This window comes from Corvus moneduloides, chromosome 14 (genome assembly GCF_009650955.1).
Source record: "Corvus moneduloides isolate bCorMon1 chromosome 14, bCorMon1.pri, whole genome shotgun sequence".
NCBI lineage: Eukaryota > Metazoa > Chordata > Aves > Passeriformes > Corvidae > Corvus > Corvus moneduloides.
The window spans coordinates 16,712,159-16,739,186 of NC_045489.1; the positions used below are offsets into that span (position 1 = coordinate 16,712,159).

At 52.9% G+C, this 27,028-nt stretch overlaps 1 protein-coding gene across 1 annotated transcript; it reads left to right on the forward strand.

The window, feature by feature from the left end:
* Positions 1–567: 567 nt before the first annotated feature.
* F8 (coagulation factor VIII) lies at positions 568–25,360 on the forward strand. Its single transcript, XM_032124211.1, has 26 exons — positions 568–1,075; positions 4,679–4,803; positions 5,104–5,226; positions 5,700–5,912; positions 6,461–6,532; positions 6,957–7,064; positions 8,952–9,173; positions 9,449–9,683; positions 10,088–10,262; positions 11,193–11,286; positions 11,959–12,170; positions 12,465–12,615; positions 12,761–12,970; positions 14,186–16,859; positions 17,162–17,327; positions 18,139–18,345; positions 19,254–19,482; positions 19,580–19,762; positions 19,961–20,077; positions 21,299–21,370; positions 21,667–21,752; positions 22,213–22,368; positions 23,154–23,298; positions 24,149–24,297; positions 24,568–24,744; positions 24,966–25,360. Exons 1-26 carry the CDS (start codon positions 924–926, stop codon positions 25,119–25,121), a joined length of 6,609 nt encoding a protein of 2,202 aa, XP_031980102.1. The 5' UTR covers positions 568–923; the 3' UTR covers positions 25,122–25,360.
* The last annotated feature ends 1,668 nt before the right edge of the window (positions 25,361–27,028 follow it).

The following is a 27,028-nucleotide window of genomic DNA, read 5'->3' on the forward strand; positions in this document are numbered from 1 at the left end:
CAAAGGGGTCACTGCTCCCGTTGCACTCTTGCTGCCCTGTAACATAATTTATGGGACATTTTCCCACCTCACTCATCCAGTGGATGCTGGGACCATGCAGGGCGTTCTTCCTCATCTTCCTGCCTTCATGAGCCAAGGGAGAACCACGTGGCAATGTGTGTGCCTGAGCACACGTGTGTGCATTGATGGGGGGAGGGGGATTTCACGGGCTTTTAAAAAGAGATACTGAAAATTGGTGAGTAAAACACAAAAAATTTGCAAAAATGTTTCAGTGCATCTTTTCTGAGCTGTACTGCAGGACCCCGGAAGAGGAGCAGCTGGTGGGAAGGGGACTCCAGGGATCATCCCAACCCACTCCCTCCCATGTGGCTTGAGGCAAGGTTGTGTGGCCAAGTCATCACTGTTTGGGGTGCAGGCATCCTGGGGACAGGGATAACCTCACATGTATATATCTGCATCCTTGGCAACCCGCTCTCCTTCTCAGAGGTGACACAGAAGGTGAGACCAGACAAAGACCACACCTAAATTCTGCTGCCTCTGCAACCCTCCCTTTCCTCATCTTGTTCCCAGACAGGAGCCAGGACACTGAGCCAGCTGGGTCCTGCAGCGGAACTTACTGCGGTGCTTGCCCTCCCTTTCCTTTTGTTTTTTCCTCTCCTCCTGCCACTGCCAGAGGAAGAGCAGGAGAGTCCATCGTTCACACGCTGCTCTTTGCACAGACCTGCTCAAGCAATTCCTCTCCTGATACCTTTGAGAAACTCTGCAGCGCTCTCAGTGAGTCTGTGGGTGCTGACTTTCAATCATCATCTCTGGTGGATTACAACAGCTGGATGAGAAGATAAAGGCTTTTCTTTCCTCTTTCCTTTCTCATTCCTTCCTTTTCACTTTTCCACCTGAAGTCAGAGCTGCTCCCAGCAGGAGGCATGGTGCTGGTGGGAGCCCTGTTCAGCCTCCTGCTCCTCTGCCTGGTTGAGGAGGGCATCAGCAAAGTGAGAAGATACTACATCGCTGCAGTGGAAACCGCCTGGGACTACACACACAGCGACCTGCTGTCCGTGCTGCAAGCCCCTGCAGGGTAAAGCTCTTCTTACTGCAATTCTAGAACCATGCCCTGGGTGTTCTCCCACCGGGGCATGTGGCACTGTGAGCTTGGCTCCAGGCAGGCAGGTACATGGGGGCAACCGGGCAAGGTGGGTGCCCTGAGCTGCTGGTGCAGCTGGGAAGGGGTGGTGTGATGGGGAGTCACAGGGATCACAACCCCTGATGAGAGACAGGTGGAATTGAGAGAGAGATGCATACCTGCTCTGCACCACTGTTCTGCACTGTTTTACCTTAATGCCACTTGCCTATGACCCTTTAAAGTCTGTGCTAGGAGCCATGATTTTCCAGCCTGTGTTTTCTCTTCTGCTCTGCATCCTGGGGGCTTTGGGGAAATATGAGGGGGGATGAGCACCTGTGACTCCCTGGGCACTGCAGAGGAAAGCTGGCTGTGCCCCCTGACATAATTCAGAGCAGCAAAGGCTTTCCACTGTGTCTGCCCCTGGTAAAATCCACTTTTAGTTATTGGTATCTTTGTGTACATTACATTGCCGGGGCTGAAATTTTTCCTTAAGGAAATGAAAATAATTTGTAGTGTTTGGGCAAAGAATGGTGTTCATGCACAGTGACAAAAAGGAGGAAGGCATGGTGGTTTTGCCTGTGTACTTTGGAGTAGGAAGGAAAAATGGGAGTTGCATTGCTCAGGCATCAGGATGGTGTTGTCTGAAGACACAGCTGGCTTGGACGTGCATGGTTGTGAATGTTCTGAGGTCGGCATGGAGAGTGGAGCTGGATGGCTGCAGCCCCTGTGGATCAAGATGTGCCCATTCCCTCTGCCCTGTTTCCATATCCCCTTCCCCAGACTCTCTGCTGAGGCAGTATCAGCCCATGACCCCATCTCAGCCTCACAGTGGCTTGAGCAGCAGGGAGCTGTGGTCAGACCCTGGAAGCCAGGCTCTAGGGATGACCCAGGTCAGCCTGACTAGCTGCTGTAGTCACTGTATCCCAGTTATGTTGGTTTTTCCTCTTTTGGTTACTTCAGTAGGAAAATTGCATCCAGCACCCCCATTTTACTAATCCCTCCTGCCCTGCTTTCACTGATGTTGTCCTCAGGTCCATTAGGCTACGGTAGAGATGATGACTTCACTCACTGTTAATTCAACCCTGTGGCTTTCCATTTCAGCACTGGTTTTATGGGCACTATTTCTGACCCTGGAGTGACTCAGGGACCTGACTGTGCCTGGGGATGAGTGGGGCATTGGCAGGCAGTGTGAGGTCACTTGTCCTTCTCTAAAACGGGGGAAGACAACGTTGGCTTTCTCGGAGGGACTGGTGTGCTCCAGCCTGGAGAGGCAGAGAACTCCTGGGCAGCGCAGCTCCTGGAGAAGCTGTGATGAGAACCAGGGCTTGCTTGTCCTGGCTGTTCCCAGCTGAATGATGATGCCTTTCCCATGGCCCTGCAACTTCAGCCCAGTTCCGTGCAACAGAGGAAGGCACAGGAAAACAGCCAGGCTTGGGAGAAGGAGCCAGGAAAGCATGGCAGGCAGAGCTGCCCCTGGAGCTGGGTTGTCTCTGACCTATGTGTGTGTGGTGCCTTCTGCTTCACACATTCTCCTTCAGGGTACCAGCATCTCATGGCAGCTCCCAAAGGTGCATCTCCAGGCAGGATCTCCAAACCCCTTGTACATATCCAGGGGTTTCTCTGGCATGTTTGTAGAAAGCTCTGTCAAATTAATGGGCTACAACACACCGGGCCAGAGCTGCTCACACCTTCCCCATGATTTCAGTTTCTCTTCCTTCCAAACACAACCCCACCAGCAGGGTTAGAGCCAGGACCAGCACATCCTGCAATGGCCCCAGGGATCTCAGCTCTGACTTGGGGCTGGTGGACACGTAGCAGCAGCCCATGTCTGAGTGCTTTGGCAGTGCAGGATGTCTCGCAGCTCCAAGAGATGAACAGATAGTGTGGCTAACAATGCTGATCCAAGGTGCCAGAAACTTATCGGCCTGCCTCAGCTTCAGCTGCCCTGGGGGAAGGAAGTTCACGGGGACCCCAAGTACAGAGGACTGGCCAGAAGCACTTTCGTCAGACATCCCTGGGCTGAACACCGCCTTCTTGTCTCCTGTGGGCTCTGCTCTGCTAGCACTGGGACCCAGCACTGAGCTCTGTTGTCACTAAGTCCCCTCCTGGCCATGCCCCTGCATGCCAGCAAAATCCCCCTGGCTCCAGAGGATTTCTGCCTTGTTTACTGCAGAATTAGCAGGACCAGATACTCATATTTAAGGGCTGCATTCTCAAATCTGGGCTTTCTGTGAGCTAGAGATTAAGGCACAGCTTGCTGATAGTGGACAGCCGAGTGCCAGCAGCCCTGCAGCTCATCTACCTCCCAGTGTGGGGACACCCTGGAGCGCAAAGCTGGGGCTCACCCCACTGCCAAGAATGACAGTGGTTCATTGGGCAAAGTCAGCTGAATGCAGTGGCACTGCTCACCGGGGCCGTGTCTGCTGGGAGCTTCCTGCCAGCCTGGACGTGGGGTTATGGCTGTGGTGGGAGAGACAGGAGCTGGGTACCTGTGGGGTTTTCATGGGCTCCCATCCTGCTCTGCCCCCGAGGAGAGTGGACCTTACTCTCCCCACAGCATCCTCCAGCTGCAGGTGGCTTCCAGCCAGTGTTGTGGGGGTGAGTGTGCATTGCTTTTCCCAAATTTGAGTCACTCTGTCTCCTTCCTCTTCTGCTTGAGGAAGAGTTGCAAAGAGAAACGCTGCTCGAATGAAGGCTTAGTCAGAGCAGGAGAGCAACCTTCCCTGCTTCTTAAGTGGAAGAAAATACCACCTGGCTTTTGCTCCAAACAAAACAAGGCTGGAAACAGTCTGTCTGGTTACTGGAAACGGTCTTAGTCCTGGGGCTGACAAGTCAGCCTCTAAAATCCTTGAAGAAAATCATCCCTTTGTTATCCTGATAAATGTGCTGGATTCCTTCTGGAAAATGAATTTGTTAAGCTTCTTACAGATAGAAAGTGGCCAGCAGAGACAAGTGGGGTGTGAAATACATTCAAGGCTCCTTTATCTTCCTGCTGTGAAGTGTAAATCCCATTTTGGGCAGAAAAGAAACAAATGTGGGGCCATTGCTCAGACACAAAGCAAACTGCCACGACCTGCCAGCAGCCCTACAGTCTCTTTCCTGGGGGGGAGCTGGGGAGGGTTACACATGATGTGATGTGTTTGCCACACCTGAAGGTGCTGGGGTTGGGGTGGCTGCAGGGCAGAGCTCACCATGGCACCGCCAGTGCTCTGTGTCTCTGCTGCCAGGGGAACATGAAGCTGGACAAGGCATGAGGCAGGAGACTGACAGCAATGCCTGCTGCTGTGCCTTGTCCCAGCTGCAGCTGGGTATGGCCTTGTGTCTTCTTCCACCATGACTAACACCACAACACTAATCATGCCCTGTTGTCATCTGTATGCTGAGCAAAACATTCCCACTCATACCTGGGAGCTGTCAGGAAATCCAAAGGACACAGCAGGGTGAGCAATCCCTGGGGCTCCAGGAAGCAAGCTGGTGGGAAAGGGAGGAAGAGGATGGTTGTTGCCTGTGCATGGATGGGTCTGTGCAATCAGCCTTGGCTTTTCCTTCCTCCTGCAGCATTTCGGGGCATGCACGCCCACGTCCCCCCCCAGCTGGTGTCCCTCCCCGGTACAGGAAAGCTGTTTTCGTGGAGTACCCTGATGGCTCATTCATACAGCCCAAGCTCAAGCCAGCGTGGATGGGTAAGAAGCACCTTCCGTGTGGGGAGCTCTAGAAATCCTTGACAAGACACCAAACTCCTCCTGGGTTGGGTGCTGGCTGCTCTTCAGCCAGGAGCAGGAAAGCACCTGGGTGGATCCCGGTATGGAAGAGCTCCTGGGGAGGCAGAGAGCCTTGCTGGAGCTGATGCAGTTGATGCTGCTGTGCTGCATGAGGGACAATCACAAACTGTGCAGGAGGAAAGTCAGGACCCTTTGGGGCTCCTGGCAGGGTGTGAGCTGCCTGACCCCAGCTGCCTGACCTTGTTGTCTTATCCCCTTCAGGTCTTCTGGGCCCCACCATCCGAGCAGAAGTATATGACACAGTGGTCATCACATTCAAAAACCTGGCCTCCCGCCCGTACAGCCTCCATGCTGTCGGGGTGTCCTACTGGAAGGCGTCAGAAGGTGAGTTGGGCAACTCAGGTGCTGCAAGTCCTTGTGTAGCACCTCCTGCTCTGCCACCTGCCTGCCAGGTGTGTGTCCCTCCCTCACCCTGCTATTCATGTCCCTCTGCAAGGACAGATGGTCACAGAGATGGCCTAGCCTGGGGGAGCAACATGACTATGCCCGGCTCAGAAATGAGCTGAGCAAACAGCGCAGAGCAAATCTGTATCTGTTACAGATGTGATACACAGGTTAAACCTAAGGTTGGATACCTAGGGCAAGGAAGAATCTTCTGTCCAGCCTCAGGGCAGGTGGTGGGTGCACAGCCCAACAAGTGAGTCTGGGACAGCTCTGCTACTGCCCTGAGACCTGTGGGACTCGCTCCCCTGGGATGGAGAGGGGCTGTGTTCTGGGTTGGAGGAAGGCGCGTTTCTGTACCCACAGTGTGCTGGGGATGAACCTTTAGCGACATCTGGCCATTTCTTTGGTTTTAGGAGCAGGGTATGAGGATGAGACCAGCCAGTCAGAGAAGGAGGGGGACAGGGTGGATCCTGGGAAGACACATACATATGTCTGGGAAATCCAGGAAAACCAGGGCCCGACGGATGACGATGCAGAGTGCCTGACCCACTCCTACTCCTCCAACACCAACAGTGTGAAGGACATCAACTCTGGTTTGATTGGAGCCCTGCTCGTGTGCCGACCTGGTAAGGACAGCATAGGGTGGGGACAGACAACATGCAACCATTAATTGAAAAGCAGAATAATCACAGATGCCTTCCTGAGGCTGAGCATGGCAGTGGAGTTAGTGAGCTGTACTCAGTGGAAGTGCTCCTGGGGTTCAGTCCTGAAATCCTGATGGCACAAGGTACAAGGAGTTGTGACTGGGGCAAGTTTGGTCATCCCTGGCTGAGACATATCCTGGAGGTAGTTGTCCAGACCCCCCTATAGTCACTGGAAATGACTGAGCACTGTCTGCAGGCTCCAGTGACTCACCAGGAGTAATTCCTCCACTGAGTGAAGTCTGAGGGAAGGCAGTACAAACTGACCTTTTGATACCTTCTGGGGGCAGCTGCCTCTCAGCCATGGACTTTTGGGGACTGCAAGGTTGGAAGCAGGGCTGTTGCAATTGTGAGACATGACAAAAGCAAACCACAGCCTGGCCTTGGTTTACCGGTTCTTGAAGAGCACAAAGGGAATTCTCTGGGTGGTGCCTGCTGACCTTCAAAGAAATCCATCTTATTGCATCTTGCAGGGACCCTGGCGAGTGATGGGAATGAGGGCCCGCAGAAAGAGTTTGTGCTGCTCTTCGCAGTGTTTGATGAAGGTAATTACTGACTGACAGGTGTCAGCCCCTGTGTTCAGCCTGGTCCAGGATGTTTGCTTTGGCCATGGTGTGAGCACAGCTGCTCAGCACCCACACCCCCTTCCAAGGATTTGAGCTATGTACAGCCTCTACATCCAATGTGCTCCTGGTGCAGTACTGCCCCTCCTCCTCTTCCCCAGGTTCAGGGAGCTTGCAGCCCCTCCAGCTCTGCCATTCCATGCCGTGGCCTTGTTCCCATCACACAGGCTAAAGAGGGGAGTCATTCCCTGTCATGTGTGGTGGTCACCCCCATGCCCATGCAGAGCCATGGGCAGGCGTGCCCTGGATTTCCACAGGCACCACACATCCAACCTCCCTGGGAAGGTTTACTCTTGCTTTGAAATGCTCTCAAGTGAAAGCTGACTGCTCCCTCCTCTGTCCACAGGAAAAAGCTGGTACTCTGAGCAGGGTTCCCCAGCAGCTGCTCAGCCCCAGGCTCATAACAGGACAGAGCTGCACACCATCAATGGCTACATCAATGGCTCACTGCCTGGTGAGTCCTGGTGGGACAGGGACAGGGATGGGGGGTATGGGAGCTGCTAGGGGTGGAGCCAGGTCTGTAAACTCGAGGCAGCTTGTGAAGGGATGTGAGAAAAGAGATCAAGAGGAGTTTCCAGGTGATGGAACTGTTAGGCTGTGTTCACCCCTGAGGGACTACTACATCTCAGCTCATTGATCTGCCTTGCCCATTTACAGCAGGGCAGGAGCTGTTTCCAGCTCTCTGTGTTGCCAAGTGCAGCTGGGTTCATTAGAGGTCTCCAGGAATAGTGCTGGTAGCAGAATTTTTTCTTTCGTAGCCCTGTGAACAAGGCTGGAGGTAGAATTTAGCTCTCACTAAAACACCTTCATAGGATTTTGGGAATAGAACCATGGAATCATTTAAGTTGGAAAAGACCCCTAAGATCATCAAGTCCAGCTGTAAACTTAACACTGCCAAGTCTACCACTAAACCATGTCCCTGAGTGTCACATATACAAGTGTTTTAAATACCTGCGGAGCCTGTTCCAGTGTTTGACAACCCTTTCAGTGAAGAAATTTTTCCCAATATCTGACATAAACTTCCCTGGTGCAATTTGAGGCTGTTTCCTCTTGTTTCTACAGCACTGTTGCTACTTCCTCCCTTGCTGCTTTGGAGAAGAGACTGACCCCCCACTTCATTACAGCCTCCTTCCATGTAGTTCTAGTGATAAGGTCTTCTCTCAGACTTCTCTTCTTCAGAAGGGCAAAAGAAAAGGCTGTGTTTGGTCTCAGCAAACACAAAAGTTGCTATTTTCTGGTGTTCTCCCGGGAAAAGATCCAGAGCTGCCCAAGAGTGAGGAATCTCCAAGGCGAACTGGGAAGCACTGTCAGGAGAGTCATTACCACCAGCAGCTTTGGTGAACCACATCCTAAAACCTCCCACTTGGGTCTGGCCAGTCTCCAGTGAAAGGCAAAAGCAGAACTCCCCTAAATTCCCTGTCCTGATGGGTTCATAGAGCTTAAGAGCTGAGGAAACCTCATGGTCAACCACCGTGTCTACACAGTGGGTTTTCCCTGGAGAAGTTATCCACCTCCACTCAGCATCTCCCTCCCTGGATGCAGGACCTGGCCTGAGAGGTGTCTGATGGAGAGCTGAAAATGGAGAGCTGAGGGCCTCAGGATGGAACCTCCACCCAGTTTCCTCCCAGGCCCTTGGGATCTGTTCCAGTCACCTCTGTACTCAGTGCCAAAAACAAGCGCTTGAGTCTGTATTTTACTTTGTTTGTCTTCAGCTTCCAGGAACTTGTTATTCACTTCCCTGCTAGATTACAGAGCCCTTCAGCACATATCAGTTTCTCCTCAGGAAAATATTTTTACAATGCAGTCAAGTGCTTTCCCATTTCCTAAGCACACTGAGCTCTTCGAGTGTTTCTGAGGAAGGAATTTTCTCCAGCACTCAAATAATCCTGGTGACCCCTCTCTGCCCTTTGTGGTATTCCAGCTACTGCTGAGGACGTGCTGGAACTCTGCTCCAGATTCAATGTTTTAATATCAGGCTTTCCAGTGCTGTGATCAGACAGATGATTCTCCTTTTTTCAGTGCCCAGTTTCTCTATTTACAGAGTCAAGGAGCACATCTCTCTCTTTTGCCACTGCGTCCCACTGGGAGCTCCTACCAGCAACCCTCCCAAAGTCCCCCAAGTCTGTAAATCTAGTCTTGTCTCAGGGGGATGATGTGACCTGTGCCTCTGTTTTGCTCAGACAGTCCACATTCATGTGTGATTTCTCCAGCTTGAAGCCAGCATCTTGTGGGGCATGGGACTCTACCAGCATGTGTCAGACTCTGAGTCTATGGCACCAAGAGTGGGGACATGGGCTGGACACAGTGCTGACTCCTGGGTGCTTTCCTTGTCTCCTGGCAGGTCTCACACTGTGCCTCAAGAAGCAGGTCCACTGGCATGTGATTGGGTTGGGCTCTGGGCCAGAAGTCCACTCCATCTTCTTTGAAGGCCACACATTCCTGGTGAGAAGCCACCGTCTCAGCAGCCTAGAAATCTCCCCTGCCACATATCTCACAGCCCAGACCATGCCAGGAACAGCTGGCTGGTTTCGGATGTTCTGCCAGATACCGTCCCATCAGCAAGGTAACCTTATTCTCCAAGAGCTCGGGGGAAAAGCAGTTCAGGGGATGGCCTGGGCTCAGGGTTCTGTGCGGTGCTGCAGCTCCAAGGCCCCTCCTGCTCCCTAGTGTTGCATCCACCTGCAGTCTGGCCCATACCAGAGGGCATGGGTTGATCCATGTTGGCCCATTTGATGGGAGCAGTAGTGGAGAATATTTCTCCCAGGCAGGGCCTGGGGGAGTGCCTGCCTGTACTGGCTCATCAATGTGACTCTTTCTGCCTGGCTTGTCTGAACCCAGCTGGCATGGAGGCCTTTGTGAAGGTGGAGGAGTGTCCTGAGCAACGCCTGCTGAAGATGGGGAAGCTGTCAAACGAGCCAGAGGACATGGATTACCCTGAGGAAGATGAGGAAACTTATCACGTGATCCAAGTGCGCTCTTTTGCCAAAGACAGGCCTGTGACCTGGACTTACTACATTGCAGCTGAGGAAATGGACTGGGACTATGCGCCTGTGAAGCCAGTGTCTCTGGACAGGTGAGAGTGGGCACGAGTGCTCATGACCTGCTCCTCAAGGCAGCCCTGCCAGCTCTTCCCCTTTTCCCCAGAAATTAATTTTCATTCCGCACAGCTTGGACAGTTTTGTTCTTCCTTATTAACACTGACAGTATGGATGCAGGACAAGGATGGTCTTGGGGAGGCCATGGGAAGGCAGGACCCGGCTTTGCTCCATTTTACCAAATGCCCTGCAGAGACATTTGTCTCCAGGGCATCTGTCTCTCTGTCACCAAGGCCTCTGGAATCCGTCCCTTCTGAGCAGACAACAACTCCTGCTGACGTTCTCAGCCATTAGTCAGGTCCTTGGATGATGGAAGGTCTTGCTCTGTTTCTCACAGTGTCCTGCATGTGGCCATTTGCTCTTTCTCTGCCTTTGTCTGCAGAAACATGACAAGGCTGTACCTGGAGCCTGGCCCACAGCGGATCGGTTCAAAGTATAAGAAAGTGGTGTTTGTGGAGTATGAGGATGCAGCCTTCAAGAAGCGCAAGGTGTCCAACCAACAGGACAAGGGAATCCTGGGGCCTGTCATCAAGGGGGAGGTTGGAGATCAGTTTAAGGTAAGAGAAATGACTCTTTCCAGTGTAAGGGGCAACTTCATAGCTTGGTGCTGTTCCTACTAATAGCTCTTGGTTTGTGGCTAAGGTCTGACAGAAGTCATTGAGGTGCCCTCTCATGTTTGGCAATGTCCAAAGTTCACCAGAAAGGCAGATGTTACTGGCAGCTTAAGGTAAATACTCTCAGTGAGATGCACAGGATATGGCCCAGTCCCTCTGATTTGACTTCATTGCAGGTGTCTTAGGAACTGTGTGAGTTAATACATGACACATGACATCCAGCACCTTCCTCTAAGGCAGGGGTGTCCTGTCATCCTCTGCTCGTCTCCATCTGTTCGCTGTTACCTCACAGCACTGGGGACTTTCGCTTTTGTCTCCTGAAGTGCCTCTCCTAACCACTTGACTTCTTTGCAGCTGGGAGGAATGGGATGGTTTCCAGCAGCTTCACATTTCTGCTCCCTCCCTGGGCTTCCCTGTGCAGTTGTGGGCATGTGACAGAGCTATTTAGAGAAATAAAGGAAGGGCTTCATGCAGTGAAGTGGGGAGCACTTTAAAACTCTTGACTGCTGTGCATAATTAATGTCCTGGTCCTCTGAGGCCTGGATTGATGGACCTCTTCTGACTCATATGTAAAGTAAGACTAAAGACAGCAACTTTCTCTTTAATAAATCTGATATTTTCATGCCCTCCTTAAAACAGACACCTCCCAGATCAATGGACAGTATAGACTCATTCCAGAGAAATTGTAGTTTTTGTATTGTGACTTTGTGGTCCCAGACATATCTACGTCCCTCCTGTTGATCAGTGGCAGGTAGCCAACCCCAGGACACTGCTGTCCAGTGTTTCCTTCTCTGCAAGGACACTGAGAGCAGCTTCAAGGGTTTACAGTGATCAGAAAGCACCAAACATTCTTGCTGCCTGTCCTCATTTCAGATTGTGTTCAGGAATCTGGCCAGACGACCCTACAACATCTACCCTCATGGCCTCACCAGCGTCAGGCCCTACCATGCCATGAGACCCTCAAAAGGTAAGGTAGGCTATGAGAACTTGGGATATCACCTGGCCACTGCCTTTTTCTAGGCCAGGAGAGTTTTCTGCAGCTTGTGGTAAGACCAGTTGTCCAGTCATGCAAGCACCTATGCTCTGCAGTTCCAGGTATTACGATGATTCCATTTTCATGTTCCCATTGGTTCCATATAACCCTGTCTTTAGGGAAGGCCCCAGTCATGACTGGGAGAAGGGGCATTCACAACCAGGGAGCTGGGACGATGTTAATTGGTCCATCCTGGAGGCCTCTGCTTTCTGATGAGGCAGGAACCATCCTGGTGATCCTGCCTGTGTTTGCAGTTTATTTACAGCCCTCATTCCCTGGGCTCCCTCTGGCCTGCATTCGTGTGAGGCTTCATCATTATTTAGACTCTCCCTCTTGCAGATTTGTAGTTTTTGCTCTGGGGTTGGTTTTTTCCCCGGATTTCTTCCCCAGAACTGCTTTCACCCCTTGTTATTGTACTCCCAGGACCATGACTTGTGCAAGGCTGTCCCACATCCCACCAGGATCCTGGCATGGGCATGGGTCCCATGGGTCCCTCTGCAGCTTGTGTGGTCAGGAAACCTTTCTGAGCTCTTTTAAAAAGTGGGATCATCCCTTGCAGGAGCAGCCCAGACATAACTGGTCTGCTCTTGGGTTGTGTGTTGCCAGAGAAAGATGTGAAGGATATTCCTATCCCCCCTGGGCAGTCATTCACCTACAGCTGGATTCTCACCACTGAGGATGGCCCCACGCAGGCAGATCCTCGCTGCCTCACCCGTTTCTACTACAGCTCCATCGACCCAGTCCGAGACACAGCCTCAGGCCTGATTGGGCCCCTCCTCATCTGCTCCAAGAAGTCCATGGATCAGAGGGGAAATCAGGTGGGTCTTTGCTGCCTCAGCTTCTAGGCTGAAAGGCTGGAGTAACTGTGGTGAGTGAAATATTTAGGTAAAACCAAGTTTGTCTGTCCTGTTTTCTTCAAACCTACCAGCAGTCCTAATGCCTCTGCCTTCCCCACCTGCCCTTGCATGCTCTCTTTTCCCCAAATCTGCACCTTAACTCCTGTGAAATAGCAGTAACCTTCTCCATGCACCCAGACTGAGACCTGACTGCTACCCTGGGCACCAGGGGTGCTCTGATCAGACCAGGAATCATTTCTTCCCTCTCTTTTCCAGATAATGTCAGACAACATGAAGTTGGTGCTGTTTTCGGTCTTTGATGAGAACCACAGCTGGTACCTGGAGGAGAACATCAGGAGGTTCTGCTCTGATGCAGCCCATGTGGATATCCAGGACCCCCAGTTTTATGCCTCCAATGTGATGCACAGTGAGTACTCAGCCAGGGGCTCCCTGCAAAGCCCCAGCAGACACAGGCTCATCCCTGCCCCAGGGAAGGAGCAAGGGATATGCAGCAGCTCAGCAGCCATGGGGGGAATTTGGTCTTGAAATGTTTCACCCCTGCCCTCTTCCAGCTATTAATGGCTTTGTATTTGACAACCTCCAAACAAAACTCTGCCTGAACGATGTTGTATACTGGTATGTCCTGAGTGTTGGGGCCCAAACAGATTTCCTCTCCGTCTTCTTCTCTGGAAACACCTTCAAGCGCAACATGGTCTTTGAGGACGTGCTCACTCTTTTCCCATTTTCTGGAGAAACAGTCATCATGAGTTTGGAAAAGCCAGGTTAGTAACATGGGCTATTCTGTAAACCATGGGCTTGGCAGCCCAGCAGAGATCAGTGAGCACCTCCAGCCAGTTCTCTGGTGCCCAATTCCTTTTGACAGCTCTGAGAGCAAAGGGATGCACGGCCTGCTGGAATAGCAAAGTGAGAGGCAGTGGTTACATCTTTCAAAGCTTAAATCAAATAAATTGAATTACTATATTTTACTTCATTAGTAGGATGTGTTAAGGTCACACATGCTGCCAAACCAGTAAGCTGGCTGCAGTAACATGAGCCTGGTGGACATTTGCAATCTTGGCTCCAAGCTTGGAGGTCAAGGGGAGTGACAGTGCTGTCCCTGCTGTGGGTTCAGCTGCTGGTCATGCCATTTATATCCAGACTTTTGCAAGGACAGAAACCGCAGCCGGAGAGAAGTCCTAGAAAAGATTTGCTTCGGAGTTCAGTTATATTTCCTCCCACTCAGCACTTTTTCCTTAGCGTTGGCAAAAGCAGTGCTGTCAAACCATTTCCTCACTCATAGAGGAGACACAGGATTTACCCTGTGGTTGTGATATGATGGTCATGAGCACTGCACCCTGAGCCAGGCTGTCAGCGTTTCTAGACACCCCAGGAAGCTTTCTGCAACCCAGCCAAGCCTCACATCCGTTTGAGCTTGGATTCCTGCCTGCTGCTCAGAGCAGCAGCTCAGCCGGCAGCAGGTGGCAGCTCCCTCCAGCAGCAGAGCCCAGAAATCACACATCTCACCCTCGCTGCTGGGAGCAAACACACTGGCTGGGGATGTGAGTGAGAGGCAGCCTTTCCTTTCTTTCTCCTTCAGTGGGAGAGATGTGGTGACTGTCTTTGGGAGAGAGGTGTGTTTGACAGCACCAGGATGTCTTTGGAGGTGGCTTATGGTGATTGCTGCTGCTGGAGGCTCTGTGGGTTCTCACTGCATTAACTGCTCTCACCAAGCTGTACTTGGGGCCTCACAGGTGCGTGTAGCTCACTAAGCTCTGCCAGGAAACACCAGCCCTGTTGATGGTGCTTGTCAGGCTCTGATGTTGTCAACAACACTGTGGGTCTGGCTGTAAGACACTCTAGGGACTATGAAAGCATGGAATCACTACCATGAACCACAAAATATAGGTTGCATTAGCAAGGGAGCACCATGGGAATGACATCTCTTCCAATTTCCCTCTGAAGTGGGCTGATGGTGTCCTTTTGCCCTCTCGAGACAGGTGTCTGGATGCTGGGGTGCCTAAATCCTGATTTCAGAGACCGAGGGATGCATGCCAAGTTCACAGTCTCGAAGTGCCAGTATGAGCAATACCCTGATGGGGAAGATTATGTGTATTCTGATGGGGAGGAGGTTGCCTTTGAATTCCAACCCAGGGGCTTCTCTAAAAGAAAGAGGTCATGTGTGAATGAGCAACTGAACAACATCACCTCTTCCAGAAACGAGACCGAGAAGACAAGATTGTGCCTGACAGAACATGGGGCTGTCCTGAGCAACAGCAGGATTTCTGATCCCTCTTCCAATGGCACATCAACATTTTTAGGAAAAATACCAAATCCACATGATATTTCCATGTCTTCTCTGCCAGAGACAAACGATGAGCCAGTGTCCTATGAGTCCTTCCTGGAAGACGAAGAATTATCAAAAATCATCAGCCAGGATGAAGGGTTTGGAGCAATCCCACATGGAGAACACCTGGCGAGTGTCCATGGTACTGTGAGCTCAGAAGAAGATCAGCAATGGCTGCACCAAACCACGGCAGCTCCAGGAGATGCTCTGGCAGGAATGAAAGTGACAAAAATCCCAGAGGTGCAGGGGCCAGTGAAAGGAATGACAATCCATTCTGGTGGTAGGATAGAGAACCTGGAAGCAGAGCCTCAAAAGACAACTATTCATGCAACAAGCTTGTGGGACTCCATTGCTTATGCTGCTGGCAAAGCCCCTCTTCAGGAGAACAGGAGCTCAATTCACCAGAATGATCTGGACCACAGCCTGGTGCTTCAAGATGTGTCTTCACAGGGTAATGAGGACACATTGCTAAAAGGGGCTGATAAAATATCCTTTAACCTGTATGAGTCAGAGGGGAAAATCAGTACAGCACCCTCTTTAAGTATTGATCACAACTCTTCCTCCACATTGAACAATCCTGCATCTCCAGATGAGACAGAAGGTAATAGGACTTCTCATGCTGTGGTTCACAGTCACGCCATAGAGAGCAATTATTCGTCAAATGACCTAGATGCTAGGCTGGAAACAAGGCCTCACAAAGTGGTTTCGCAAGGCTTTTACAAAACTTTTGAAGAGCAAAATGTTTCTTTGTCAGACAAACCTGTACAAGGAGAAATCTTCATAGATGAGAATAACTCCTTGCCTGCAAAAAGTGGCACAGAACAAGCCACTGGACTTGCCAAAGGCACCAGCCTTCTAGACAGCACCTTTGCAGACACCAATGACCTTGAGCCATCCAGCTACATAATGACAGAAGAGAGGGATGAAGTAATCTTGAAAGAAGTGTTTCAGGATGCTAAGGAATTAGCAGAGCTGGACAGTATTGCCTTTTCTGAATCGAATGTTGTGACCAATGACACCAGGCCATTCCCAAATGGTTTCTTAAAGAGCTCTGAGCAGTTCCCGAGACACAGAGTTACAGCCAGAAGCCTGAGTGGCCCTGACTGGAAACGTAAACAAGCCAGTTCACTGGAGAGCAGAGGTTTGAGTCTTCCTAACACCAGCAGCAGGAAGCCCCTCTCTGATGGTAAGACAGCAGAGCAGGACCTGGCCAGCCAGCCCCTTGAGACAGCAGTGAATAAGGAAGCCCCAAAGGTGTGTGGACCTCATTCCCCTTTTTGCGTCACTCGCTTCAAAAAGAGGTCCTTGGTATCAAGCAACACCTTGCCTGAAGTGATGGTGGCCCTGCAAAGCCTGGAAGAAAAATCCAACATGGTTGAGAGGAGGCTGCACCCAGGCAGGGATGCTGTACAGGCTGATGAGATGTATCCTGAGGGGAGGCTGAGCACAGACAGGGGTGTACAGGGCAGCAGTGAGGAAGCTCAGCGCAGGACACGCTCCCTCCCCACACAGGGAGCACTGGGGACAAGACCAGCAGCAGCAGCAGCAAGCAGCTCGGAAAGGCAGGTCACTGCTGGGGCTGCAGACCTGGCCTCAAACTGGGACCCAGTCTCCCTGGGGGCTGTGGTGAACACCAGGGGCTTGCAGAGCCCAGCTTTGGCCGAGCTGCAGCCAGGCAGAGCTGTGGTGTGGGGGGCTCCTGGGAGCGAGCAAGCTCTGGGGAGAAGCCAGATGGAGGAGGAGACGAACGCTGTGGAGCAGCTGGGTCGGTTTAGTCCTGAGCCTCAGCAGCCCAAGGCCAATGCCACAGAGGACTATGTGCTTGGGAGAATGTCTGCACAAAGCCCAGAAGAAATGCCTCTGAAATCCACCATCAGAGAGAACTGTTCACTGTCTCCAAGTCCCCCTCACAACAACAACAGCACTGAAAAACCATCACAGTATGTGCAAGATACTCCTCATGGATGTCAGGTGCTCGACAGGGAAGATGTCCTCAGAGAAACAGGGAAGAGAGAAGGCCAGGGCCTAGGAGAGCCCAAAGAGCATGGGAAAAGGAACGGCACATCTGGGGAGAGGAGCCACATTCAAGGACACAGGGAGGAACAGGCCCTGAACAATGGGACACATTCCAGCCCCTCAAAGACTGCCAAGCCAGACTATGATGAGTACAGTGACACAGAGCAGACCATGGAGGATTTTGACATCTATGGGGAAGAGGAGCACGACCCGCGCTCCTTCCAGGGGGAGATACGGCAATACTTCATTGCAGCAGTGGAGGTGATGTGGGAATATGGGGACCAGAGACCCCAGCACTTCCTAAAAGCAACGTAAGTGTGATTGTCCTGCATGTATTCCTCCTGCACTGCACAGCATGGCATGATGTACAAGATGGCATGTCCTGGCAGGCAGGATCATGGTTCTGTGCTGGTACAACCCAGCCGAGCAGCCCAGGGGAAGGATGCTCCCAGCTTCTCCCCTCTACCCTGGTGGGGTTTGAACCTCCAGAAACTTTGAGCTTCCTTGCAAGTGCGTCAGGGATCCTCTGGCTCTGTATCCCCTTGACCTGTAACAACCCTGCCATGGCTGCTCTCACTATGGGACACTTACCTAACTGGCATCCCCCCCCCAGGGACCCCCAAAGAAGCAGGAGGAAACATTCCTGGCAGTACCGCAAGGTGGTTTTCCGAGAGTTCTTGGATGATTCTTTCACGCAGCCGGTGCAGCGGAGAGAGCTGGATGAACACCTGGGCATCCTCGGGCCCTACATCAGGGCAGAAGTTGAAGATGTCATCATGGTGAGTAGAAAGCTCCCATTTCGTGTAAAACCATAAATCCCCCCCGTTGTTGTTGGAGTTCAGCCAGAGGGAGTGCTGAGGTGGGCTGCAGGCTCTGCAGTGCCCATGGGTTAACCCTCAGGGCTTGGGGGCAGGAGCTACCCTGTTGGCATGTGAATGGCACCAGAATGGGAGGCAGAGCCATCATTCAGAGGGACCTCAGTGGCTGGAGGAATAGGCCAGCAGGAACCTCAGAGTGTTCAGATGCAAAGCCCTGGACCTGAGACAGACCCAACCCCTGCAACAGCATGGCCTGATCAGCTCCTGGGCTCCATGGGGAGTCTTTTGGGTCAAGGGATTGCAAAAAGGCTAGTGAGCTAAGCAGGGCTCAGTACAGCTCTTTTAGGTGCTCTGTATGAGGGCAGGCTTCAGCTTTCCACACCACCAAAGGTCCTTCAACACCCCCCTGAGAAGGACGTGAAAAGCTCAGGACTTGTGTCCCTGGAGAAGTTGCCCAGTTTTCACAGAAATCTTCGCCAGGATGGATTGAGCACCTTTGGGCTCCAGAGGCAGTAGTGTAGCTGACCTTGCTTCCACTGAGCAGGAAAAGGGCCTCATCCTGCTGACATGAACCCAGGATGTGCTTTCCACCAGAGATTGCACTGCACAGCCACAGCTTGTGGTTCAGCAGGGGTTGGCCACTGCAGGGAGACCAGCTGGTCTGGGAACCAGGGACATCCTTCCCACCAGCCGGCTGGACCCACCACCAGGGTCCAGAGCACTGTCAGCATCGCTCCCTTCCACATTCCACTTTGCTTTCCCTCTCGGGCAGGTGACGTTCAAGAACCTGGCCTCACGACCCTTCTCCTTCCACTCCACACTGACAGCCTACGAGGAGATACAGGGCACAATGCCGCAGGGCGGGGCGGTGCCTCCCGGTGGCCACCGCAAATATTCCTGGAAAGTCCTGCCCCAGATGGCACCCACCACGCAGGAGTTCGACTGCAAGGCCTGGGCTTATTTCTCCAACGTGGACCTGGTAAGTGGGAGCCTCCATGGGGCATCCCAGGAAGGAGAGGTGGGCAGCATGCCTGGGTCCTGGCTGTGAGGTCAAGGAATTTCCTGTGGTGTTGTGCTGAAAGCAGCCTGGGGCTGTGTAGATTCTCAGGTGTCTAATACAATGATGAACACATGCTAGTGCTCCCTTCCCTTCCCTTCCCTTCCCTTCCCTTCCCTTCCCTTCCCTTCCCTTCCCTTCCCTTCCCTTCCCTTCCCTTCCCTTCCCTTCCCTTCCCTTCCCTTCCCTTCCCTTCCCTTCCCTTCCCTTCCCTTCCCTTCCCTTCCCTTCCCTTCCCTTCCCTTCCCTTCCCTTCCCTTCCCTTCCCTTCCCTTCCCTTCCCTTCCCTTCCCTTCCCTTCCCTTCCCTTCCCTTCCCTTCCCTTCCCTTCCCTTCCCTTCCCTTCCCTTCCCTTCCCTTCCCTTCCCTTCCCTTCCCTTCCCTTCCCTTCCCTTCCCTTCCCTTCCCTTCCCTTCCCTTCCCTTCCCTTCCCTTCCCTTCCCTTCCCTTCCCTTCCCTTCCCCCAGTTGTTCCAGCTTATGACACTTGCAGGAAATCAGCATTTTGTGGTTCCTTACCCCTCTGCCCAATCTGGCTGGATTTGGCCCCTGGGTCCAACGCAGTAGGGACTGTCAGACAGTCAGACAGACAGACACCACGTCTCTTGAAAGCACATGCAAACACTTGCTGCTCAGCCTTTCCTAGCTCAGGGCAGAGTGGGGATGCCCCAATGAACCCAACATGTCCTTCCCTCCCTGCACGTGGCCCAGAGTGGAAGCCAGGCCAGGGATGCACATGGGTTCACCGCTTTTCTCTCTGCTGTGCCTCTTGCCGGCGTCAGCGCTGCCTCCTGCTCGGAGGCAAACCCTTATTTCCTGGCTCCTTGGCAGGAGAAGGACCTGCACTCAGGCCTCATCGGGCCACTGATCATCTGCAACCATGGGGTGCTGAGCTACATTTCCAGGAGGCAGCTGGCTGTGCAGGAGTTCTCCCTGCTCTTCACCATCTTTGACGAGACCAAAAGCTGGTACTTCCCGGAGAACGTGAAGAGGAACTGCCGCCTTCCCTGCCGGATCCAGCAGGACAACCCTGACTTTAAGAGAAACCATTCGTTCCATGGTGAGGACCCTTGCCCTTGCCCTTTCCATCCCACAACCTATACCAGGATGGAAATACCCCAGAGCCTCGAGCCCCTCCTGACACCTGCCTTTCCCAGCCATCAACGGCTATGTGAGTGACACCCTGCCCGGGCTGGTGATGGCCCAGCAGCAACGGGTCCGATGGCACCTCCTGAACATGGGCAGCACTGAGGACATCCACTCTGTCCACTTCCATGGGCAGCTGTTCAACGTCCGGACTAGCCAGGAGTATCGCATGGGAGTCTACAACCTTTATCCTGGTGAGATGCAGCGCAGGCACTGTGCACCCCCTCTGCCAGGGCTTCATGTTTGTGCCCTTAGGAAGTTCCTGCGGAGGAATACCACAGAGGGGGAGTGGATCTGGAATATTCTGTGCCTGTGGTTGCACAGCACTTGGCACAGTGGCATCCCATTACAGGCAGTAACTCCTCTCTGCTCTGCCCTCTGTTCCTGGCCAGGTGTCTTCGGGACAGTGGAGATGTGGCCCTCACACGCTGGGATCTGGAGGGTGGAGTGCAAAGTGGGAGAGCACCAGCAGGCTGGGATGAGTGCCCTCTTCCTCGTGTATGACCTGAGTGAGTGATCTCTTTGTGCCCTGACCCACCTGGGCCACAACCACAACCAGCGTGTATTTGAGCTTCCTCCCCCAGATCTCTCAGCATTTCTCTTGGGGTGACCCAAATGGGATCTTTTGGGCTTTCACTCTGAATGAAAGTCACTACTCCAGCCCTTGCCACCCTGCACAGCCCAGAAGAGAACACAGAGTCAGGGACACAGCTGAGGTGAAGGCTGGGAGACCAGCTTCATTGGCCTGCAAATATTTACTCCAAGAGCTCTTGTTTTCCAAATCTGAGGGTCCCTGGACCTTCCATAAAATGCACTTACCCAAGCAAGTGCATGCATGGGCTGGTCCCTGCCCATGCTGTCAGTAAGGTACAGTGCCCAGCTGCCTAGCCATATGTCAGGAGGTAAACTGAGGCACAGAGCGATGACAGGAGGCAGTGAGTGATGCTGCCTGACTACAGGTTGGTCTGATAGAAATAGGTCCAAGAGCAACTGCAAAATCCACAGTAAACCTCTGTTTCCACCCCAGAACGTTTCTAACTGACCATGAGTAAACATTGGGAAGTGGTATGGGAGAGTATTATTTTATCACACTGTGACAGTCTCTCTCCTGTTTCTAAAAGAATATTAAATGTCAGCCAGAAAACATTGCCGTAAGTTAAATATCTGCTTGAGATTTCAAATTTGCATTTTCCCCAGGAGCATTTGACACACAGTGGAGATGCCAAGGTGTGACAAGTCGCTAATAATAATGGTTATTATAAGAGACAAACATCCCTGTGCTCAGCAGACCAGAAGAGAGACAAAGAGAGACAGGGGTGTCAGGTAGACTTTCCTTTAGCAATGTGATATTTGTTTTCAAAAGATGCTGGCTAGCAACAAAAAGGCCCAGGAGCAAGATATGGGTATAGGAAGGAGACACTTGTCAGCACTGCTGGGACATTAGGACATGGGAATGAGAGGTCATGGACTCAGGGAAAGGAGTTTGGCAAGAGGCTGCTGTGTCTGATGCTGGAAACTCTCTGCTTTTGACATGGGGGGTGGAAGCAAGGACTTCCAGCACCCCTAAAATTCAGGGATGGATGTGAAAGCCTCTGAAACCCATCCCTTGGTGTGAGAGAAACAAGCCTGGAGGCTTGAAAACCTCCCTGAGCCTGAAGGCTGCTACCCAGCCTAGACTTTTGTTATCTAACCAACTCTCCCTGGTTTTTGCCCTCCCCTGTTCCCTGCAGACTGCCGGAATGCCCTGGGTATGGCTTCAGGCAGCATTGCAGACTCTCAGATCACAGCCTCCGGGCAGTATGGTGAGTAGCTGGAGGGCAGGTGGGGTCGGGGCAGCTTCAGCCAACAAAACTCATGTGTTTGCCTGCCCCAAGTTCTGCTGCACTGGGCCTCTGGTAGAGTCCTTCATCCATGCCCCTGTCAGCATCCTACTCAGGACCTGGAGCCTCCCCACATGGCTGGCCCACCGTGCCAGTGCTCTGCCATCCTGTGTGTAGCTGCTAAACCCCAGGGTGATCCTCAGGCCCAGTCCTGTGGATCCACCTTAGGCAGCACCAAGGGCCAGCAGCACCCTCGTGTCTGTGCTCTCTCCTTGCAGGGCAGTGGGCTCCTTATCTGGCCAGGCTGGACAACAGTGGCTCCATCAATGCTTGGAGCACCGACCGCAGCAACGCCTGGATCCAGGTAAGAGAGGCCTTGTGTCTGGAGGCACCACTGGGGACATTGCAAGGTCATGCTTGTGCAGAAGGGCTCATGGATGGGCAGTGCTTCCCCACCACATCTGCTGTTTCCCTCTTCCCTCTGAGAGGGGAGCACTAAGATCCTAATGGCAGCTGCTCTGGTCAGGCTGCTGCTGGCCTGACCCCCATACCCATCCTCAGTGCAACAGAAGAATCACTTGATGGTCCAGCTGCAGCACTGCATTGTGCAAAAATCTCCCAAAGACCAAGGAAGAAGAGGTTGCCTCTCCAAACAGCTTTCCCCTGCCCTCTCCCAGCTGTTGGCTGACTTGCAACTGTTTTAATTACTTTCATAACCAGTGCTCAATTATGTCAGGAGGCAGCGAGTTCACGGGTTCACAGGGCATTTCCTGAGCATGGCTTGGGTTTTCCATCGGAAGTGAATTCCTGGCTTTCATTCTCAGGTGGATCTTTTGCATGCCATGATTATTCATGGCATAAAAACCCAAGGGGCCCGACAAAAGTTCTCCAGCTTCTACATCTCCCAGTTTGTTGTGTTCTACAGCCTTGATGGGCGAAGGTGGAAGACATACAAGGGAAATGCCACGAGCACCCAGATGGTAAGGTGAAGGGTCTTGAGGAGAGTGCCCTCCCAGAATGGGGTGTCCTGGGGTGATGAGGGCTGGGGAGCTCTGTACACAAGGCAGAGATCTCCTGAGCCCCTGGGATTAGGGCAGGAACAGGGACCATTCAGTGCCAGGTGACTGAATCACAGATCTGCAAGGGACTTGCTGTCTGTGTCCATCTGTCTCAATTTGAATTGTCTGAGCTACCTCTTTCCACCATCCCAGGTGGCTGTGAGAGCCACCTCTTAATGTTACGTTGCATTTTACTTAGAACTAGGCATAAGATTTTACCTGAACATCTTTTTTGACCCCAAAGGCAAACTTACCTTTCTAAAAATAATGTGCAGACGCAGATGATTTGGAGAATCTATAGTCACTAGAAAAAACCCACAACCTAAATATGCATAAGCTGATCAATCCTCTCGGAGAAGAGTATCCAGAAAAGCCTCCATTGCACCAGCTGTGGCTACAACTTTTCCCAGGTTCAAATGTTTGAGGACTGACTTTTGTTTCCTTCTTTTTCTCACCCTTGTTTGGAGAAAATATAAAACCAAGTTAATTTGCACAGACACTAAGTTTCTTCTTCTCTTTCTCAGTGGCCCACTCACACTTCTTTGGCCTGAATCACATCTCAAATCATTCTCCTGAGCTGCCATTTTTGTAAGGATAGTGATAAGATACAGAAGTGCCAGACAGGAACGTTTTCTCCCCAGTAATCCTTGTCCTGTCTATCTCTCTTTCCGCTGGTACAACAATTCTTTCCCTCCTTTTTCCTGCAGCTGTTCTTTGGGAATGTGGATGCAACTGGGGTGAAAGAAAACCGGTTCAACCCCCCAATCGTAGCCCGGTACCTCCGCGTCCACCCCACCCACTACAACATCCGGCCAACGCTGCGCATGGAGCTCCTCGGCTGCGACCTCAACAGTGCGTCCCACCCACAGATACCGAGCACCCAAACTGGGCTCTGATCTGCTGGGGTGCTGAGTGCCAGCTCCATGCGTGCCAGGACTCCCAGGCACTTTCAGAGGGGGAAGGAGGGAGTTGGAGATGGCACTGAGGTGTTGAGGGAGCAAAGCTGGAAAGTCTCATGGTGGTCTTAGAGATAACAGAACCAGAGGGAGAGCCTGGGGTCAGCTCTCCCCATCACTTTTTTACTGAAGCACAGGAAACTTCCAGCAGCAGCTAAGCTGATAAATGGGGAGCTGCTGCCTCAGCCTGTGGGAGCAGGGAACAAGCAGAGACAGATGCCGTTGGCTTTTACTCTGGTTTTGCCAGTTGAAGGTGAGATGGCTCTGATCAACAGTGCAACCTGAGGAAATGGTACCCTGGGATCCTTTCTCTGGCTTTGCACACCTGCTCTGCAGCAGCTGAAAGCAGCAGTGGATGTGCTGTCAGCCCATGCCCCAAACCTGCCAGCTGGCTCTGAAGCTGCTGTGCACAGGCACACCTGATCATACATATGCAGGGTGTCTCCCTGCCAGGTATTCTTGTCCTTTCCCTGGAGACAAGTTCTTATGTCTCCTTACAACATAAATTCTTCACATTCCTCTTAGATAAAATCTCCAGGGGGAAAAGAAGGTGGGAATAGTTTGGCCAGAGCCATGCTGCACACAGGGGCCCCAAGCAGTGCAGGGACCATGATATTGCAGCAAGGGACAGGAGAACCTGTAACCAGGGAAAAGGCATCGAGGGCAGCTAGAGCAGTGAGCAGGCAGAAGGCATCTCCATGATGGGTCTGTTCTACCCCATGACAAGCATTGCTCCTCTCTTCCAGGCTGCTCCATGCCCTTAGGAATGGAGAACAGGAGGATTCCTGACCAGCGCATCTCTGCATCCTCCTACAGTGCCAACATCTTCTCCAGCTGGACACCCGCCCTGGCCCGCCTGAACCTTCAGGGCAGGACCAACGCCTGGAGGCCAAAGGTAGCCAAAGGTGCAAGGAGATACCAGGCAGGCAGCTGGGATCCAAGCAGGGATGTCCTGGTCAGGGCTATGTGGGAAGTGTGTGCAGCCACAAGCACCGTGCGAGTTGCCCACCCACTGCCACACTGCTTTAGCACCCAGCAGCTCCCACCAGATGCCTGGTAGGGCAGGTGAAGCACAGAGAAGTGCAGGGCCAGCTTGGCTTCAGCTGCAGTGAGTGTGTCTTTCTCATTGCTGCTGGAGGGTTGAAGGCAGTCTGTCCTTCCCCAGAGCAACAGCCCCAGAGAGTGGCTGCAGGTGGACTTCGAAGTAACCAAGAAGGTGACTGCAATCATAACCCAAGGTGCCAAAGCTCTCTTCACCCAGATGTTTGTGAAGGAGTTTGCTGTGTCCATCAGCCAGGACGGCGCGCACTGGAGCCCGGTCCTGCAAAATGGCAAGGAGAAGGTAGGCAGAGCTGCTCCATGGCCAGAGCCCACGGCCACCCCCAGGGCAGCAAGCACAGCCCTTGGCAGCAAACATGCTCACAGGATTTCTTTCCAAGAGCAGTGAGCCAGGCTGTGCTTTTTCCTTCCTTAAAGCATTCCAAGGGGTGTTTGTCTGGGTTGATCCTGTCCTCACTGTGCCAGCAGAGGAAAGCACATCCCTGGTTTCTCTCTCCTCTCCAGATTTTCAAGGCAAACCAAGACCATCAGAGCACAGTGACGAATACCCTGGAGTCCCCTCTCTTTGCCCGCTTTGTGAGGATACACCCCCGCCAGTGGCACAACCACATTGCCCTGCGAATAGAGTTCCTTGGCTGCGACACTCAGCAGGAGTACTGATGGCTGCAGGGCCAGGAAGACGCAGTGCCAGCCCAAGGACACACATCCCACTGGGCACTGAACCCTCCCCAAGGCTGGAGCCATCCCTCCAGGGGCCTGGCTGCCCCTGCTGCTGGGGAAGAGAAGGGCTGCAGAGCTTCGCAGTGGCTGGGTCGTTATCTGCCTTTTCCTGTCTCTCATCTACCAGATGCTGTATACTCAGATGTAATGATGAAGAATTAAACAGTAATTTTCCAGTATCTCTCTGCACTTTCTCCTCTGCTCTAGCCTTGGAGTCCCCAGGGGCCCAGCCAGCATTACCAGCAGCTAGTAATTAATTAGCCCCAGAGCTTCTCAGCCTGGTTTTGCACAAGTTCCTGCTGCCATGGGCACAGTCCTGGAGGAGGAAGAGCAAAGATAAGGATGGAGGGTGGAGGCCCTGCTCCAGGCCCCAGTGTCCATTTCACAATCGGTGGGGATTGGAGGCTGGAGGGAGGCGACTCTTGCTCAACCTGACTCAGCACTGGGTTTTGGCCCTGCGTTTCCCTTCGTCTCCTTTCCACGGTGCTGCTGCTGCTGTGGCTGGGTGACATCACCCTGCTTGCTGTTGCTGCATTGAGCAAGCCCTCCTTGTTCTCCACAGGAGGAGTTCTGTGGGTGCCTGTGGCTCCCAGGGACCCTGGTGGGACATTGACTGGTGGATCAGCTGCCACCTTGACATAACCCCCAGCAAGGTGTGCCATGGGCCAGAGCCATCTTCCTGACACCTGTGGCTTTCCCCTTCCCTGGCACCCACCCCACACAGTGGCAGATGTTTCCCCTCCCAGGAACGACGATGAGCAGGGTGACACTGGCTCCTGCCTCATTCCTCTCATGGAGTGGGGACCTTCCACAACAACAGCCGCCTCACAAGGGTGGGGAGCACCTGGAGGGCTGTGGGGAAGGTGTAGGGTCATCCTTGTTGGGCAGCACTTCTCTTACACAGCAGTTCACCAGAGCCTGTGCCATCCCACGCTCAGGGCAGTGAGTCCTCCCTCTGTGATGGGGGAGCTGGGTCGCCCCACAGAGCCTCTGGCAGCTGGCGTGGTGGGGAAAGTAGGGTTATGAGGAGGCGTTGGAGAATGGCAGGAGTCAGCTGGGTGACAGTGGGATGGGCAAGATGGCTGCAGCAGCCCAGCAACATCCAGGGATTGCCTTGTGAACCTCCAGGGCATCCCATCAGAGTTGGGCAGTCTCTGCTCACACCTGTATGAGATGTAGCCTGCAGCAGTTCTGCCAGCAGCACAGGGCACAGCTGTGGTGGGGACACTGGGGCTGTGCCATGAGCAGGGTGGTTGTGTGAGGGAGGGCTGCTCTGAGCCATCCAGCTCCTTCCTGCCATCAGCTGCACTGGGCTTAAGGGTGCACACAGATGCTCCTCTGCACATCCTTTGTCTGGAGGAAGCAGGGATGTGCTGCAGATCACCCCAGTGCTGTGACCTATCTGGGAACCCACACCCAGGGGAGATCAGAAACTGGAGTTTCAAATAACAGCTTGAAAAAGCCCCATGCATCTGCCATATTCCAGGCTGCTGTTCAGGGAGCCTTTGCCATGGCCCCGGCAGTGATTACATTACAGCCCAAGCAGGAGATGCAATCACCCTTTGGCTTAATTGCATTCTGACAATAACCAAGCACAGAGGTGAGGAGAGGCTGCCTGGCAAGCACTGGCCTGAAGAAAGGGATAGGAGCCATGAGCTCCTCAAAGGGAACACCCTTGCCTGAGGCAGAGTAGCCCTCAGCCTAGAAGGACAAATCCTGCCACCCCAGGCCCTTCTCAAGGCATCCTTCCTCAGCTCCAAGGTAACTCCATCTCTCCTGAGCTCAGTGGACAATGCTGCACGAGGACAGCTTGGCTGCAGTCACTGGGCCACCAGCACAGAGGAGCA